Source organism: Nycticebus coucang, chromosome 2 (assembly GCF_027406575.1).
Source record: "Nycticebus coucang isolate mNycCou1 chromosome 2, mNycCou1.pri, whole genome shotgun sequence".
In the NCBI taxonomy this organism is placed as follows: domain Eukaryota; kingdom Metazoa; phylum Chordata; class Mammalia; order Primates; family Lorisidae; genus Nycticebus; species Nycticebus coucang.
Genome location: NC_069781.1, coordinates 33,850,022 through 33,869,459, shown reverse-complemented (window position 1 = coordinate 33,869,459; position 19,438 = coordinate 33,850,022). Strand labels below are relative to the sequence as shown.

The 19,438-nt window shown below is 35.1% G+C and overlaps 1 protein-coding gene across 3 annotated transcripts in view; it reads left to right on the top strand.

Moving 5' to 3' along the window:
* Positions 1 to 1,354: 1,354 nt before the first annotated feature.
* The window catches only part of SMC2 (structural maintenance of chromosomes 2), a 45,129-nt gene continuing 27,045 nt past the window's right edge, over positions 1,355 to 19,438 (top strand). Inside the window, exons 1-13 of one of the 3 annotated variants that reach the window (XM_053567236.1) lie at positions 1,355 to 1,600; positions 2,256 to 2,484; positions 3,158 to 3,307; positions 5,122 to 5,244; positions 6,487 to 6,525; positions 6,931 to 7,041; positions 7,230 to 7,274; positions 8,577 to 8,810; positions 9,034 to 9,183; positions 14,374 to 14,607; positions 16,246 to 16,405; positions 16,793 to 16,910; positions 17,490 to 17,628. In XM_053567236.1, the coding sequence (XP_053423211.1) occupies positions 2,317 to 2,484; positions 3,158 to 3,307; positions 5,122 to 5,244; positions 6,487 to 6,525; positions 6,931 to 7,041; positions 7,230 to 7,274; positions 8,577 to 8,810; positions 9,034 to 9,183; positions 14,374 to 14,607; positions 16,246 to 16,405; positions 16,793 to 16,910; positions 17,490 to 17,628 (1,671 nt within the window). In that variant the 5' untranslated portion in view covers positions 1,355 to 1,600; positions 2,256 to 2,316. The remainder of the gene's footprint in view (positions 1,601 to 2,255; positions 2,485 to 3,157; positions 3,308 to 5,121; positions 5,245 to 6,486; positions 6,526 to 6,930; positions 7,042 to 7,229; positions 7,275 to 8,576; positions 8,811 to 9,033; positions 9,184 to 14,373; positions 14,608 to 16,245; positions 16,406 to 16,792; positions 16,911 to 17,489; positions 17,629 to 19,438) is intronic. The other 2 variants (XM_053567244.1, XM_053567229.1) reach the window with 2 other exon arrangements.

Genomic DNA, 19,438 nt, shown 5'->3' with positions numbered 1-19,438 from the left:
ACCCCCAAGGGATCTTCTTTGCCCTGTCCACGTGAGGCACCAAGAGGACATATCTAGAAGGCACTATCAACCAGAAAGTCCTTTCCAAACACTGACTCTCCCAATGCCTTGACCTTGCACTTTCCAACCTCCAGTAATGTGAGGAATAAATTGTTCATAAGCTCCCCACGCTATGATAGTTTGTTATAGCAGCCCCAAAGCATTCACACAACCTAAAAGAGTATTACTGGCTACTCTATCTTTTTGTACCTCACTTACGAAGCAACACTCTGGAGTTATGCTTTACTAACTCATTACCACAAACAAAGCTCGCAAGCAAAATTGACACTATTTTTTCTTCTCAAGAATATACTTCGCTGACAGGATTGATTACTAGCAAAACCAGATTCTATACACGAAGCACGGTAAAGCATGGTACATAACACTCAAGAACACCCGCTGTAGAGCGTGGCTACCTGAGAACAAATCTAGGCGTCTCTACTTCACAGACAAGATGTTTAACCTTTCTGTGACTCATCTTACTCATCATCTGTAATTTGAAAACAGTATCAGATTTCATAGATTTGTTAAGATAATTTAAAAAGCCTTTGGAACACAGCCTGACACACAGAACTCAATAAATATTAGCTTTCCTAAGGTTTCCACAAACACTTCCAGAAGCGTTAATCCTGCTTATCATTACACAGAATACCTATTTGGCACTACACTCGCCCCCCGCAATTTCTCCCCTGGACTCAGAACACCGCTAGATAAAAAGTACAGTCGTCCCTTCCGGACTGGAAACTTGAGACCTGGCCAAGGTCAGATCCGCGAGGGGCGGAACCAGAACAAGAGCTGGAATCCCCAGAAGGCCGGGCCCCACAAAGTACAGCTTCCACTTCTTAGGAGTCTGAGCCAATCGAGAAGATTCTGAGGCTTCCACAACACTCAGAAGAAGCCTCTCCACTCGGAGCCCCCATCGCCTCCAGATGTCAGCAGCCAGCACCACCAGGCCCTGGAGAAGGCGGAGCCTGCGGGGCATGCGGCGGGCGGAAGGGGCCTAAGGGGGCGGGGCTGGCGGCGGCGAAGCCCCGCGGCCGCGGTGTGGGGCTGGCCGGCATATGCCGGACTCCAGGGTCAAAATAGACCTCCTGCTCCTTTAGTCCCCAAGCCTGCGCCCTTGTATTCTGGAAGCTGTTATTATCCAGACTTTCTTTTCTATCGCCTGTGGCGTTGATCGTTCGCATGAAGGAAACATTTGGAACCCTAAAGTCAGGCAGTACCTAGGAACCAACAGCGGAATTAAGCAGAGGCTGCGGGGTCCTTTGCTCGCGCCGAAATTCAAAGTAATAAATAGTTCCGGTGCGGGCGCTGACTGTGGCCTGAGAGTTGTAGCACCTGTAGCAGAGTTTGCCCCGTAGCGGTTGTAACAGGAGGGTTGGCCTTCTCTCCGCTTTTGTGACCGAAGAAGCCTTGTGGAGCTCCAGACCCAGGCAGCTTGAGGCAGCGGTGAGGCGGGTGCGTGTGCGCGGCTAGTTGGGCCCGGCCGGCATCCTGGAGGGAGCTGCGCGCGCGGGAGAGGAGGATGAATAGCAAAGAGGAACCTCAGATATAATTAGGAGTAAGTAGAGGAGGCATAGACAAAAGGGCCCCGGGAGGCGAGGGAACACTCGGAGTAAAACCAGGAAGGTGGAGAATATGAGACTTATTTCATCTCTTTAATAATACTTAATGACCTTTCCTCCCTCCGGAGTCGGGCACTATTTGGGGATACAACATCGGGCGTAGGCGAAGATCATACGCGAAATTGCATTATGATGGATTAGGATAGACAAGTAATTATCGTTTAGTATCAGCTTTAAGTGTCAGGAAAACCGAGTGCATAGGCCAGGAAAGACCCCAGTAAGATGACATTTGACTTGACTGCTGTAGAATGAGCCGTGCTACTATTGGCGAGAAGCACGCTATGGGCAAAGAGAATGGGTTGTGAAATAATCAATAGTCTTTGTTAGCTAGACTGTGGTAAAAGTAGAAGGCAAGCCTGGAAAATAGGGAGAAGTAAAGAGTTATGACTTAGAAGTTGAGTAGTTTAACTTCCATGTAGTGGGTATCTCTTGTCTATTTTTAAGCAGGCAAAAGATACCTCTACTGCAGAGAAGATAGTTTGGCAAGTGACTATTTTATTTATATTGCCATGTCATTGTTTTAGTCTCTCACTTTTATTATGATTTCGAGTTTATAATTACACTCAGTGATGTCATTTCTGTTTTGTACAGAACTGGTTTGCGACCTGTTTGATTTCTAGCAGAAGTTAATGGGCCCAAGACAGTATCGAAAATGCATATTAAGTCAATTATTCTTGAGGGATTCAAATCCTATGCCCAAAGAACAGAAGTTAATGGTTTTGACCCCCTTTTCAATGCTATCACTGGTTTAAATGGTAGTGGAAAATCCAACATATTGGACTCCATCTGCTTTTTGCTGGGTATCTCCAACCTGTCTCAGGTAAAGTTTAAACTTTATATGAATTTAAGTTTAGCAAGGGAAATCTTCACTGAACTTAGGAGACTTGCTCATATTCTCTTCATTTGCACTTTTCTACTTTAAATGAATTATCTTATACTTCCTAGCAACCTTTTAAGGAAAGTATTATTATTCCATCTGTTAGACGAGAAAGTAGAAATTTAGAGGGATGGCATAAGGTTTATCCTCAATATATTTAGGATATATAGACTGTATTAGACATAAGGTTTATCCTCAATATAAACATAAGGATATATTCTCAATATATTTAGGATAAACCTTATGTCTAATGCAGTCTAGTTCGAGAGTTTGTATTTTTTCACTTCTGTGTCATAATAATGCCTTTTCAAGTCCTATGAATGGATCAGATGACTAATGAAAATCATAGGTGTTGCCTTTCCTTTTGTCTTGTTAGTTGACTTTTGTTAAGAAATGAGTAGAAAACCAATTCAGTGTTGAAGGGTTCTATATAGGAAGATGCCGATTTTAATATAGAATGTCTCCTGTTTTACTTGCCAGGGAATACAACTGCCTGTCTTGTTTACTTAGTAGATACTACATTGGGATGTTTTCCAACAGCAAGACATCTATTGTTAGTGCTGCTTTGTACAATGTGAGGTTTTGTAGTGGATAAGCTTTTCTTCTTTTATTTTAGGTTCGGGCTTCTAATTTACAAGATTTAGTTTACAAAAATGGGCAGGCTGGTATTACCAAAGCCTCAGTGTCAATCACTTTTGATAATACTGATAAAAAGCAAAGTCCTTTAGGATTTGAGGTTCATGATGAAATTACAGTAACAAGACAGGTGAGTGGCTACTAAACAATTCAACACCCTAAGAACTTTTCATGTCTGATATGTGTTTTTGTGGAGTGGGGGGGGGCAATATGGCACTATAAAAAGTGATAGAGAAAGTTCATGAGCAGAGTTTGATGTATCAAACATTGACTAGATTCCTTAAAAATGTCTTCTTTGTATTAAAATTTTGATCATGCAGATTCTATAATTAAGATGATTGAAAGAGATCTGAAAAATTACATATCCGGTATAAGCATTCAACCATGCTTAACTCTTGAACCACACTTGAATCTTCTCTGGAGGTGCTTGAATGCTTTCAGCGCCTGAGATCTTGCTGTCTTCTGAGATAACCCATTCTGGCTTAGAGGCAGGTCTTACTAGAAAGTTGTTTCTATGAATTTAGCTTAAGTGTGGTGTCTTAAAGATTTACTCATTAATCCTGGTCCTCTGGATAGCACCAAGCAAAGCTAAATATTCCATATATCAATATTTAAGTGATCGCCAAGTATAATTTTTTTCCAAGGAAATTTCACCAGGTCTTTGACTTGATGTTTCTTTCTAATTCCTTCACTTACCTGATCACACCAGTGCCTCCCATCTTCTTGCCTTCCCATCTATCTATCTTTTTTTAAGGCCTGGGACCTCAAATTGTATCTGTTGGAATTGGTCTAGTTAAGGCAGAATGAAGCAAAATTATTACTTCTTTTCATTTTAGATATTCTTCTATTTTTCCCCAACAGAGTGTTCATAATACATTGTTGACTTAGACTATATGTACTTGAAACGTCTCTGATTTTTTTCAGATGTGATGTTACTCAGCTTGTGTGACTGCCATTTTTGTATGCATGCAAGTTTTTGAAACCAATGAAGAACCTTACATTTGTCCCTTGAAATTTGTTCTTCTTGTAGTCAATGTTTTTACCTTATTAAAGTTTTTCTCCATCTTAGCATTATGTGATTTACAGATTTTCTCCTCTATTTCATTGAAAGCCTCTACTTCAAAGAAAAATGTTGACTGGATTGGGACAGAATCCTATTCTATGTCATTAGGCTTCCATCAAACAATTACTCTGTAGGAGATGTCACTAAGTCTGTTACTAATCTACCTGGTTGTTTTCTATTGTCATTTAGGCCATCAGCCTATATCTTCACCAAAATATTGTTATCAAATCTATGTCAAATTACTTATAATGAGTGTACTAGGTCTGTCTTTAAGAACCCCAGAACCTGGTGGGTGAGACAGTTTAAATGTGATGATAGAGTTTGTGTAGTATCTGGTATGACTCATTCTTAATCGACCCACACTGAAGCTCCATCATCACTCCTTTTTTTTAAGTGGTCACAAGACATGTCTTCATTAATGCCTTTTAGAAATTGAGGTCAAGCTACTTTTCTTTAGGTTTTAATGTCTGACTTCTGTTCCCCTTGAAAAGTAGAAGAGAAGGGGTTAACCTCTGAGTATGGAAAAAATCGCAGAATGAAGGTGATAAGGAAAGGAAAATATATTTTATATGTACTTGGAAACAAAGCTGCATAAACCTTATGGAGACAGAAACCTTAGAGAACAAGTCCAATGAATGGTAGGATAGGAACCTTGTGCTTGATTATGTAACTAGTTAGCAAAAGTGACTGGAGTAGGAGGTAGATGTCCTGACTCAAGTTAATATTTTTGACCATGTCACATTTCTTCAACTCTACTCAGAATTCGTTTTATTTACTGTTAGCTGGATAGAACAAGTAAATGCATAGTAATATACTTAGTAATTTATTATAATAGCATAAGGTGTGCATATACCTTCATATTTTTAAAAATTCTTTTTCAGGTGGTTATTGGTGGCAGAAATAAATATTTAATCAATGGAGTAAATGCAAACAACACCAGAGTACAGGACCTCTTCTGTTCTGTTGGCCTTAATGTTAATAACCCTCACTTTCTCATCATGCAGGTATTTTATTGGAGGTCTTTATATCTCTTTCATGATGGTTTTGATAATTTTATTTTTAAGTTATTACAGTTGGATAAGTACCTTTTTTGCAACAACAACAAAAAAAAAATAGCCAGGTGTTGCGGCGGGCGCCTGTAGTCCCAGCTACTTGGGAGGCTGAGGCAAGAGAATCACCTAAGCCCAGAAATCGGAGGTTGCTGTGAGCTGTGATGCCACGGCACTCTACCAAGGGTGGCAAAGTGAGACTCTGTCTCAAAAAAAAAAAAAAAAAAGATTTTCCGGTTTCTATTTATTTTTATGCTGTATTCTGAGATCTATCATCTACCATATTACATACATTTGAATTTTGGAGAACATTTAGAAGTTTTTCTTGAATTTTATTTTGTCACTAAAAGAATAATACATGTTTAACTATTTTAAAAAGTCATGATGTGTTCTTTTATTCTATTAAAGCATTTTAATATTTCAAGTATGGACGTTTTAGTTATTTTCTTCATTAGAAGTTTATGCAAATGAAAAGTAAAGACTGTTGTTACCTTGCATTTACATTATTTCACTTGACCCATCTGGCTGCCTTTGAGAGTCACAGTTACATCAATGGGAAGATCTTGATGGGAGCAAAATAAAATATTTTCTTTAACTCATGCATTCAAACCTGAATGTTTACTTCAAGTGAATCTATGTCCTAGTAATATGATTCTCTGAGACCTGAGGGTGCAGGTGGTTTTGTTTCATTTGCTTTTGATAATGAATTTAATGATTTTTATGGCATTGGAATAAAACATTTTATTCTATTTGAGGCTTAGAGATGTGTCCTGTTTTATGTAATTATATTGGAAGGTTATTCAAAGAAATTAAAAAATGTACATTAATTATGCTAAAATGTGTATATACAATACTTTTTTAAAATTAGATGTTTCTATATCATTAAAATTAATGGTCTCAGAAAAATGGTCTGAGCTAACTTTGTATCATTACATTATTTCATTTTAATAGCTTATGTAACTTTTATCATTGATAAGTGAGGAAGTAAATAACAAAGTTCCAAAATCCTAGGATTATAAGGTACCTTTGGTCACAGATCTAACAAAAGAATCATCTTTAATGTAGGTTGACAGTAGACCTCCCCCAAAATTGCATATTGAGATTTAGCAGCTTCAGTACAGATAAACATAAATGCCGTTAGGTTGCATTTTCTGTAATTTGTTAATCATTATGGTAAGTTTGCCATTTTATTTTCAGGGCCGAATTACAAAAGTATTGAATATGAAACCTCCAGAGGTAAGAGTATTATTTATGAACATTAAAAATAGTAATTATAGATACTGTTTTAATCTTCTAGGCATTTTTTCTACATAGTTTCTTCCATTTATAAAATTCTTAGAAATACTATTTAAGAATGATTAGTAGAGAAAATTGTGTATTTAATATTCGGCAGTATTAAAAGAAATTTTGACTCTATTTGGTCTTGCTTAACTGGTGTTCTGTATCAGGATTCATCCCTACAGAAAAACTTTACAGAAGAAGATTTGTATTAAATCACTGTGTTTAACTCTTACTATCTATTTGGGCTATTATTTTTTCGTAAGATGCTTAGTGAGGTCAAGACTATAAATGATTTAATATAAACTCCAGTGAGACACATTGTCTTGGATTCTTAAAATATTAATACAAGTGTCATTTCAGATACTATCCATGATAGAAGAAGCAGCTGGAACCAGGATGTATGAATACAAAAAATTAGCTGCCCAGAAAACTATAGAAAAAAAGGAGGCTAAGCTGAAAGAAATTAAGACGGTAATTAAATATTTATAAAACATTTTCAGAGTAGGGTATAATCTTGCATTTGTAGTTTATGCTATAAAGAGGGAATTGTTTTTTCTCAGTTCAGTTTTTGATAATCTTCCATTCCATTTCTTTAAAATTTTTTTGTGGTATTTTACATATGGAAAATATTGATTTTTTTTTTTTCCTTTATTTTGCAGATACTTGAAGAAGAGATTACTCCAACTATTCAAAAATTAAAAGAGGTATATGCTATATATGGCAGGATAGTCAGCCAGGATGTTTGATGATGTATCCAGAATTATACATAATGGGGATGAAGTATATATTATTTCATGGGGGTTTTTTTCTGGGATGAGATAGGGAGTTAGAATTGATACTCATAACCCAGTCTTCTTTTTGCAGAGAATAAGTACTTCATATCTCTTAAGTCTTAATGATATTGGAGAATGATCTTTATAAAAGTCTCAGAAAATGATATGTCAGATTTTGACTATTAAAGAAACAAGTCTTATTTTCCTGGATGATTTGCCTAGAACAACATTTCTTAAAGATAGCATTCTACCCTTGGTAGAATGAATAACTTCTAGAATAAGAAGGCCATTGCCTTAATGTACACAGCTATGATTTAATCAAAAAAAAAAAAAAGAAGGCCATTGCCATAATTTTGCTGTCAAGGTATTTTGTAAGTGAAAGTTGTTGAAACAGAGAATTGAGGTTTCTTTTTGAACTTTGCAGCTCCTGATATCATAAAACTTAGCCATGTTTCAGTGAAAGAATAAATTTGTTTTTATAGATAGCCATTGAGTTTATTAAATAGCTATTAAAACTTGGTAATGCTTAAAGCTGTTTTCATAACACAGTAGTGCAAAAGTTGCTGGAAAAAATGAAAAATTGTGATCTTGAAGGTGCCATTTTTTATGCATGATTTAGTAGAAAACGCTAGATCAGGAATTCAAATTTCAACCTGATTTTGTCACATTTCTTTCTAATTCTGGCATAATGGACAAGTCATTTAACCTTGAATTTGTTTCTTTATCTGCAGGTTAGGGATTTTAGTTATTTCTTTGTATGCTTTAGTAAGTTTTTATGGGAATCAGGTTTCATAATGTGTGAGCAAATGCTTATTATAGTAGTATTTGAAAAAATGTTAAGTAGACATTTAGTAATATTACTACAAAACTTTTTTTTTTTTAACTACAAAATACATTTAGTAGTTTATCTCTCACTGGTAGGTCATCTTTGTAGACTTATTACCACCAGTTTGTAAACCACATATTTCTCTGTTAATCCCAACTGTCTGATTATATATTAGAAAAAATAACCACATAGAATTCATTAGCGATGGTACAATGCTGTCTAAAAAAGCCAGAGTTTTTTATGTCAGATAAAGTTTTCTAAAATTTAAAATGTCGTGATCATTCAGTATGAGGCAAAATCCATTATATCATGTAATGCAAATTTGATATATATTGTAGTTTGATTCTTTCCAAATTTGTTAAAAATAAGAATTTTGAGTTATTATTAAAGGGTGACTTCTCTTTCAGGAAAGATCTTCCTATTTGGAGTACCAAAAAGTCATAAGAGAAATAGAACATTTGAGTCGATTATATATTGCTTATCAATTTTTGCTGGCCGAAGATACCAAAGCACGCTCAGCTGAGGAGTTAAAAGAAATGCAAGATAAAGTTGTAAAGCTTCAAGAAGAATTGTCTGAGAATGATAAAAAAATAAAAGCACTTACTCATGAAATAGAAGAATTAGAAAAAAGTAAAGATAAGGTCAGAACATATATATAAGAACAGATAATATACTCTATGAAAAAATATGCAGTAACTTCAAGATTCACTGGGCATTGTGATTCATGTTGATTTGATAATGTTGAAGTAGGGGAATGAAATAGCTTATAAAATAGTAAACATTTCATATGAGAATCAATGTAAGAAAACGACTACATGCACAAATTTTAAGTGATTTTATTGAATCAGGTGCATTTGATTATAGGAAATTGGAGGTATACTTCGATCTTTAGAAGATGCTCTCACAGAGGCTCAGCGAGTTAATACTAAATCTCAAAGTGCGTTTGATCTCAAGAAGCAAAATCTGGCAAGTGAAGAGAATAAACGCATGGAGCTGGAAAAAAATATGGCTGAGGTGAGCTATTAAGGCTAATAGTGTACATTTATCCATTCAGTATACATTTAGTGATTGTTTACAAGAGCTAAGTACAATTATTTGGGCTGAGGGAAGAGCAATGTACAAAATGGTCCAAAGTCCTTGCCTTGTGGATCCTTCATTCCAGTGGGGGAAATGATAATTAAGAAAATAAAATTTTATCATGTTATATAGTGATAACTGTTATGGAGAAAAAGTAAAGCGGGAAAAGGATTTAGGAGTATGGGGAATAAGAGTGAAATTTGGAATAATAAATTGGGTAGCCATTGAAGTTTGGAGTTACCAGCAATTAAAAGGGAAAATAGGAAGAACAGGTTTGACTGGAGGAAATAAATGTGGTGTGAATGTAATAGGCTTGAAGTGCCTATTAGATATCTTGAGTGGTGATATTGAGTAGGTAGTTAAATATGTGAGTATCAAATCTAGGAAAAAGTGCAGATTTGGGAGTCATTGCTGTATAGGTGATTTTTAACTCCATAGAGACTCGATAAAATGATTAAAGGTGTGAGCATGTAAGACGAGTAGAGGTTTAAGGTTTGAGTGCTAGGATTCTTGACCATTTAGAAGAAGTTAGGGGACATGAGGAAAAATAAGCAAAAAGTTTGAGGAAGTCTGAGGAAAGTCAGGGAAGTAAGTTGTCCTGGAGGCCAAATGCAAAAGGTGTTTCAAGGAGAGGCTGCCTTGGGTTCCTGATTAGAGTGTTCACAGTCTCACACAATGAAGGCAAAAACATTTGAGAGTGAATACAGATAACTGAGAAGTTTTCTGAAAAGAAGGATACTTAGCAAACTGGAGGATAATGTACAAATAATAGATTTTTTGGTTTGATTTTACCTTGGATAAATAACAAATTGTTTACTGATATAAAAGATCCAGTAGAAAAAGCATCATTTGTGATTCAGAAGAGAAAGATTGGAAAATTGTTAAAACAAGGTTTCTCAGATGAGGAGGTGGTAGAACTTGGTCATTCATTGTAACCGAAGACCCAAGTATATATATATATATATATATATATATATATATATATATATATATGTATGTATATATATATAGTCTCATATGCAGGTAGGTAAGTAGGTTATGTGATTGGAGCTTATGGAACTTCTCTTGAGAAGGATTCTGTTATCCGAGTGAAAATATACATTTGTCTTTTTATTGAAAAAATAACTTCATGAAAATAAAGTGTTTCTTTATACTGTCCTATTAGATGTATTTGCACAGAGGTCCAATTATCCACTTATAGTAGGGCAAAAATTTAAACAAAATAAAAACAATGTGAATGTGACTTAGCAGACTGTTGTGGAACCTAGCAGCTGAAATCAGTCCATCAAACTTTGGTATTTTCAACTGAGGTTTGTAAAGCTCTGAATTACAGACCTGTCTTGGTTTGGGTGTATTTTTCCTTAAACCTGTCAGGTCCTTAAGCTTCACATAGTGACGGTGTTGGTTCCTTTTTTGTCTTCTTTATTCTCTTATTCTTCTTGATCTCTAAATTTTAGTTGCAGAGCTAACACTCATGCCTCCCTTTTATATCCAGTCTATCAACAAATTCTGTTGGTTTTAAAAATATTAATATATACAGGATATAGCCACTTTTTATTCCTCCATCACTGCCAACCAATTTGAGCCAGCACCATTACGGCTACTGCAATAGTGTCTATTTATCCCCACTCTGACTCTTGCCGCTACACAGTCTGATATTTACAGAGGCTAAAATATAAATTGGATCATGTCATTCCTGTGCTTAAAAATCATTCAGTGGTTTCAAAGTCACATGTACATTTAACCCTTAGACAACATGGGTTTGAACTGTGAGGGTCCATTTAGATGCAGTTTTTTTCCATAAATACAGTAGTCCTCCATAGTTGATCACATCCCTACATTAATTACCTCCTTAAGCTGACCTGATTGTCATAGACTGGACATGCGCCACATGTACATATCAGTATAATAGGCCTACTTCCTTACGTTGGTCACCTCTGTATGTTGACCCAGTTTGTTACAGTCCTTTGGGTGGTCAACTTACAGTGATTCTACTGTATATAGGAAAACTTTTTGAAGACTCATGACAGTTGGAAAAAACTTCAGATGAACTTCATAGCCTAGAAATAACTAAATTATAAAAAGTTAAAATTTGTCAGAAACTTACACATGTGCTTATAGTGGTGTTATTTTGCAGTCCAGACTAGGATAACAATTGTCAAGAGGCAGTATTAAATCATAACTGAATAAAATTAACTAGTTCATACTGTACTATTAGAATAATTTCATAGCCACCTCCTGTTGCTGTCATAGTGAGCCCAAGTGTTGTGGATATCCACTGAAAATACTGTACGGTGCTACTCATCTCTGTGAGCAGACCCTGCTTGATAGTGTGCTGTAGATTGCAGTCTAAGCTTTGGTTGCGCACCATTTCAGACAGAAGATTAATCTTGTAGCAGATGACAGAAACATAGGGTATCAGGAGTACAATACAATACCGTAAATGTCTTTTCTTGTCCTTATGATTTTTGTAACAACATTTTCTTTTTTTTTATTTTTTTTATTTTTTTTATTGTTGGGGATTCATTGAGGGTACAATAAGCCAGGTTACACTGATTGCAATTGTTAGGTAAAGTCCCTCTTGCAATCATGTCTTGCCCCCATAAAGTGTGACACACACCAAGGCCCCACTCCCCACCCTCCATCCCTCTTTCTGCTTTCCCTCCCCCCATAACCTTAATTGTCATTAATTGTCCTCATATCAAAATTGAGTACATAGGATTCATGCTTCTCCATTCTTGAGATGCTTCACTAAGAATAATGTCTTCCACTTCCATCCAGGTTAATACAAAGGATGTAAAGTCTCCATTTTTTTTAATAGCTGAATACTATTCCATGGTATACATATACCACAGCTTGTTAATCCATTCCTAGGTTGGTGGGCATTTAGGCTGTTTCCACATTTTGGCGATTGTAAATTGAGCTGCAATAAACAGTCTAGTACAAGTGTCCTTATGATAAAAGGATTTCTTTCCTTCTGGGTAGATGCCCAATAATGGGATTGCGGGATCAAATGGGAGGTCTAGGTTGAGTGCTTTGAGGTTTCTCCATACTTCCTTCCAGAAAGGTTGTACTAGTTTGCAGTCCCACCAGCAGTGTAAAAGTGTTCCCTTCTCTCCACATCCACGCCAGCATCTGCAGTTTTGAGATTCTGTGATGTGGGCCATTCTCACTGGGGTTAGATGATATCTCAGGGTTGTTTTGATTTGCATTTCTCTAATATATAGAGATGATGAACATTTTTTCATGTGTTTGTTAGCCATTTGTCTGTCATCTTTAGAGAAGGTTCTATTCATGTGTCTTGCCCATTGATATATGGGATTGTTGGCTTTTTGCATGTGGATTAATTTGAGTTCTCTATAGATCCTAGTTATCAAGCTTTTGTCTGATTGAAAATATGCAAATATCCTTGCCCATTGTGTAGGTTGTCTCTTTGCTTTGGTTATTGTCTCCTTAGCTGTACAGAAGCTTTTCAGTTTAATGAAGTCCCATTTGTTTATTTTTGTTGTTGTTGCAATTGCCATGGCAGTCTTCTTCATGAAGTCTTCCCCCAGGCCAATATCTTCCAGTGTTTTTCCTATGCTTTCTTTGAGGATTTTTATTGTTTCATGCCTTAAATTTAAGTCCTTTATCCATCTTGAATCAATTTTTGTGAGTGGGGAAAGGTGTGGGTCCAGTTTCAGTCTTTTACATGTAGACATCCAGTCTCCCAACACCATTTATTGAATAGGGAATCTTTCCCCCAGGGTATGTTCTTGTTTGGTTTATCGAAGATTAGGTGGTTGTAAGATGTTAGTTTCGTTTCTTTGTTTTCAATTCTATTCTAAGTGTCTATGTCTCTGTTTTTGTGCCAGTACCATGCTGTCGTGACCACTATGGCTTTGTAGTACAGACTAAAGTCTGGTATGCTGATGCCCCCAGCTTTATTTTTATTACTAAGAACTGCCTTGTAACAACATTTTCTTTTCTTTAGCTTACTTTATTGTAAGAATACAATTGATTATACATATAACACACAAAATATTTGTTAACTTTTGTTATTGGTGAAACTTTTGTTAATAGTAGGCTAATTAGTATTAAGTTTTGGGGAATCAAAAGTTCTGCATGGATTTTTAACTTCGAGAGAGGTTAGCAGTGTTCAAGGTCAATTATCTGGGTAAATCAGAAGTCTTTACCATCACGTGGTGTGCTTTTATTTAGCTCTTGTCTCCTTCTTACGTTTATTCACTGTGCTCCTATCACAGTTCCTTAAACACCCAACATGTTCCAGGCCTTGTGAGGGGTACTGCCCTCTACCCAAGTACTTGCATGGTAACCCCCGTCTCTTCATTTAGGCTTCTGCTCAAATGTTTCTGCACAAAGGCCTTGTCTTATTATTATTAAAATAATATTTCCTATCATTTTCTGTCCTCTTACCTTGCTTTTTTTACTGGGTCTTCTGCCTTTAAATATAGCTTCCCTGAGGACAAGGTCTTAGTCTGTATCTTCAGTGTCTTAGAACAATGCCTGCTATATAGTAAGTGGCTAATAAATATTTGATGAATCATAAACTAATCAGGTGGGCTAAAATTTCTGGTTACTTTCTGTAAATAAGATAACTAAGATTGTGTTTTTCTGTTGTGATAGTATCTTGCATAGTGTTAGATACCTGGTTAATATTACTTAAAAGATATTAAATATTAGTAATACTTTTCCCTACAACTATTTAGTACGTAAATTTTATGGCTGTTAGCAATTTGTAAAATATTTTCATATACATTCTCTTAATCCTAAAACCACTACTTTTAAGCTTAGTGTAGGATGACTATTATTTCAACTTTAGAAATTGTTCTTTAGTTTCTTCAAGTGGTTTGTTTAAATATGCAATGTTTTTTAACTCAGTGTATCCTAGATTTGATTTTAACATATGGAATGAAAATATTTCAGGTAGTACAAGAGTTACATTTATCCCCCAAACCGAGTGAATTTCAAAGCAATAATTTAGAATTTATGAAGTTATGATGGTGGAATTTTCTTCATCATGCCTACTTCAAATTGCTACAAAATGTGATAGTGTGAGAGTTTATGTGTGTAAGAAAGTGAATGTTTTCCTAATGTATATTTTTCAATTTGAAACTCTTCCTGAAGGACTCTAAAACTTTAGCAGCGAAAGAAAAAGAGGTGAAAAACATAACAGAAGGGCTGCGAGCCCTTCAAGAAGCTGGTATTAAAGATGCTGAGGCTCTGGCTGCTGCACAGCAGCACTTCAATGCTGTGTCTGCTGGGCTGTCCAGTAATGAAGATGGAGCAGAAGCCACTCTAGCTGGTCAGATGATGGCCTGTAAAAATGATATAAGCAAAGCTCAGACAGAAGCCAAACAGGTAACTACAGACCTTAAGCTATATGTGATTACTTTTTTTTATTTTGTAAGTTTCTTTTCACATTATAATTAGGCAGTTGTTAGAAAATGCTGAAAACAATCAGTGTCAGTGAACATGTTTACTTTATTCTGTTTGCGTCTCTCTGGTACTTAATATAGCAAAAATACATATTGATTGCTAAATATTGATGGTAATTTGTCATGATGCTGTAAAACATAAATTATCTTAATTCACTTAATAAGTGCTTGCGCTGCTCACAGAATTTTATGGAATATGGGATGTTAGCCAATTCTTATCCTTCTTGGCTGTTTTTACTAGTATCATAATATTGAAGTCTTATGCTTTAACAGGAACCAAAAAACCTTATCCTCTCTATTGCTTTGCTTTTCTTACCTAGTTCTTAAAACCTTGTTTTCAGAACTTAGCAGCATCTTTCTAGGAAGTCTTTTTACCTCACGTTTACTTACGTTCCAACCTTTGGTTTCCCTGCTGATGTCACAATCTTGAGAGTCTTGTCAGTCTGTATAAAATGTTAGTTAAACATGTTTACATAGTAGTACAGCGTGAAGTCCTATGGACACAGTTTTGCTGGCAGAAAAAAAAAATAAAGACACACACTCTGGTCATTTCTTTATATTTTTTAATGCAGGATGCACCTTTTAAATATGCATACAAATATGTGAAATTGTGCATTCCTCCTCAAGTTTTTCTGTGTATATATTTGTAACTTTAATTCAGAGGTGATAAAGATGATCGTCACAAAAATTTTATAGAATTCAACAATGGAAAAACTTGACAGTACTCTTAGTTTTTCTATTCATTTGTTTTCTAAGAGGATTGGGAAAAACCTGTGATTACTCAGTTTTAAAGGGAAGATATCCCACATAGTTCCTAGAATACTAGTTTATGGCTTTAAGAGGCACTGTTCAATTATATAAACTGCAGACATTAAAATGGTTCTAGTATTTAAATTTTTTCTCTGTCTACAGGCAGTCCTGGGTTCCGAACACTAAGTTTTGTAGGTTAGTTCTTAAGTTGAATGTATATGTAAGTTGGAACAGGTGCATTTACCTATTGCCTAGAATAACCTCCATCTGCAAGCGTGATTCTTACCTCAGTCGGATGTTTGTAACTCAGGGACTGCCTGTATTTGCCTTCTTTTTCCTATATAATCTTATTTCTCATTGCTCAGTTCAGCTTCTCCACTGTTATTTAGGTAACACTCACAAATATACACATACAATTAATAACACCTAAGTGGAAAGGAAGGGAACTAGGATTGTGATAACTCGTTTTCTATTGTATTTTTAGTTTAACCAGCTACTGACATTTATCTTTGATATAATTTTTCAACTTTGTTAATATGTCATGTTTTATGAATATTAGAAATATGGACTTAAGTTGCAAATTGCTTAATTATTTATATTAATAATATGTTAGTTTTTATGCTCCATGTAGTTTCTTGGGGAGAAAGTACTGGGAAATGATTGATCTGTGTGTATACTAATCCAAGAGACCAAACAGTTTCATTTTCTTGACTAAGGTCTTATAATTAAACCAGTCTGAATCTGTGCCCATTCAATTACTAGCATTATCTGCTTCATATGTCATATAGTCTGTTACATTTCTTTATCACAGGCTCAGATGAAGTTGAAACATGCCCAGCAAGAATTAAAGAATAAGCAAGCTGAAGTTAAGAAGATGGATGGTGGATACAAAAAGGATCAAGAAGCTTTAGAAGCTGTAAAGAGACTTAAAGAAAAACTTGAAGCCGAAATAAAAAAGCTAAATTATGAAGGTTTGCCTTTTAAAACATGATCAATCATTAGAAGGTAGTAATTGTTGATAAAAGTAATATAAGTAATGGAAATAAGAAAGTGGGAAACACCTTTGACCCTATTAATGGGTATTAGTAGAAGAAATATTTGTAAATATAATCAGAAAAATACCTAATTATAAAACAGTGCATGTTGTTTCTTAGAATGAAAATTACATTATTTGTTGTTGGAAATAATGCCTACTTGACATTTGACATAAATTTGAATAAGAATTTTTTTCTAATACTTACCAGAAATTTGTGTTTTGCTTCTGAGGAATGCTTTTAAAATAGAGATTATTGACATTTTCCTTAAAATGTCTGAGTTTTTAAAATTTGGTTTCTATTTTTTGATGGTTTACTGTTCAGAAAATAAAGAAGAGAGACTTTTGGAAAAGCGCAAGCAGCTGTCTCGTGGTATCAGTAGATTGAAAGAAACATATGAAGCTCTCCTGGCCAAATTTCCCAATCTTCAGTTTGCATACAAGTGAGAGATTTAAACTTTAAATTTTATCATAGTAATAACTAAGACATAGTTTTATTTAAACTGGAAACAGTCTGAAAATTTTAACACCAATATTTTTGTATGGAACTTGTAAGCTGTTTTTCCTTAATTGGTATTTCTTCCTTAAGCATCTATTGAAATATTTCAAATGTGGGCAGGGGAATTTTTTTGAAATTTAAGGGCTTCTGATGCTACTAATCTTAAAACCAAAATGAGGGCAATTTAATGTCAGTTTCAAGTATCTTTAAAGTTGTTCTTTCATTATTGTTAAATGTTACATTTACATACTATAATTTGTTAAGTTATGTGGATTTTTTATGGAATACGTGTTATAGAGATGAGGACATCTGAGTTTTTATTACATTGAAAACCTACTGAAATATCTATTGATTGATTTAAAAACAACAGCTGGCTAGTCATTTGTAACATGTTAATTCTTTTATATACTTTCAATTCTTTTCAATGCGTTGTTCTAAAGAGCTCTTGACTAGTAAAGTATGTCTTTTTCTATTTTCTTATCTAAGATTCTAGGATTAATTTTTGTTGACTTTTCTATTTCAGAGATCCAGAGAAGAACTGGAATAGAAATTCTGTGAAAGGACTTGTAGCTTCTCTGATTAGTGTGAAGGATACATCTGCAACCACAGCTTTAGAATTGGTAGCTGGGGAACGACTCTACAATGTTGTAGTAGATACAGAGGTAACTTTTGTTTTCTTTTTCTTGTTTTTTCTTCTTTCCCCATGTGTGTACATGCATAATTGATAATCATACAGTAATTTTTTCTGTGTCTGGCTACATCACTTGCATAATGCCTTCTAGGTTCATCTGTGTTGGCACAAATGGTAGCATCTCTTTTTTAAGGCTGAATAGTATTTGTGTGTGTATAGTCTTGAACTTTTTGATTGTTTGCTATAGAAGGCACTATACGTTGCTCTTTTACTTTTAAAATATTAAAGGGTATAAATATTTTTGTTACATTGATAGGTTTTATTAATGGCTTGAGTTAGGGCCTTCAGTGTGCCCATCACACAAATTGTGTTCATTGTACCTGTAAGGTAGGTTTTTACCCCTCTGTTCCTCTCCACTGCCCCCTTGTTGATTTCCAATGACTGTTCCTTCTCTGTGCAAATATGTGCCCATTGATTAGTTCCAAATTATTATTATGTTTTTTTTTTACAGAATATTGCAGGAGTACATTTTGGTTACATAATTTGTACATTTTAAGCCAAAGTGATAGTATGCCCTTTACCCAGAATATGTGCATCCCACCTGCTGATTTCTGTTCAGTTATACTTAAATTTGTACACATAAATGTTGATCAACTAGTTCCAATTTAGTATTGACTACATGTGGTGTTTGTATTTCCATTCTTGTGATACTTCACTCAGGAAAATGGTTTCCAGTTCCATCTAAGTTATTACAAAAGGTACCAAATTATCTTTTTTATGGTTGAATGGCACTCCATGGTATACAAAGTATTAATGTATAAATAATGTATAAAAATGTAAATAATTATGTATTGATGGGCACTCGGGTTGTTTCCACGACTTTGTGATTGTAAATTGTGCTGTTATAAACATTTATATGCAAGTTTCTTTGTTATAAAATATCTTTTTATCTTTAGATAAATGCCTAATGGTGAGATTGCTACTAAATTATCTAAATACTTGAGTTCTTTTCAGATTCTGGTTATCAGACCTTTATTGGATATATAGCATGCAAATACTTTCTCTCATACCATAGGTTATCTGTTTATTCTATTGATGTGTCCTTAGCTGTGCAGAAACTTTTTAATTTGCTCGATCCTCATTTGGTTGTTTATCTTGTTGCTATAATTTTTTTTGTGGGGGGGCCTTCTACAAAAATTCTTTAGCTTGGCCAGTATCTATAAGAGTTTTTCTAGTTCTTCTAAATTATTTTAGTTTCATGCCTTAGGTTTAAGTCTTTTATTCATCATGAATTACTTTTGTGAGTGGTGAGAGGTATGGATCATGGTTCTATCTTTTATATGTGGTCATCCACTTTTCTCAGTGCCATTTATTGAATAGGGGTTCAGTCAGCAAAAAGCAATAGTTTGACCTATTCTTTCCCCATTTGAATCCCCTGGATTTTTTCCTTTTGCCTGATGACTCTGTTTAGAACTTCTAGCACCACTATGTTGAATAAAAGTGGTGAAAGTGGGCAACCTTGTCTGGTTCCAGTTGTAAGTGGGAATGTTTTCAGTTTTTCCCTGTTCAATATGATGTTGGCTGTAGGCTTGTCATATATAGCCTTTATAATTTTGAGATATTTCCCTTTATATCAATTTAGTTAAACGTTCTTATCATGAAAGGGTATTGAATTTTGTCAAATGCTTTTTCTTCATCAATTGAAAAGATCCTATGGTCGTTATCTTTGCATGGCAGAAAGGAGTGTCCACACTTCCTGCTCCCTCCTCTGTATGGTGGGGACTCTGTGGAAGCTCCATAGCAAAGCCAAGCCCCTGGTGGCCTGAACCTGAGAGCTCAAA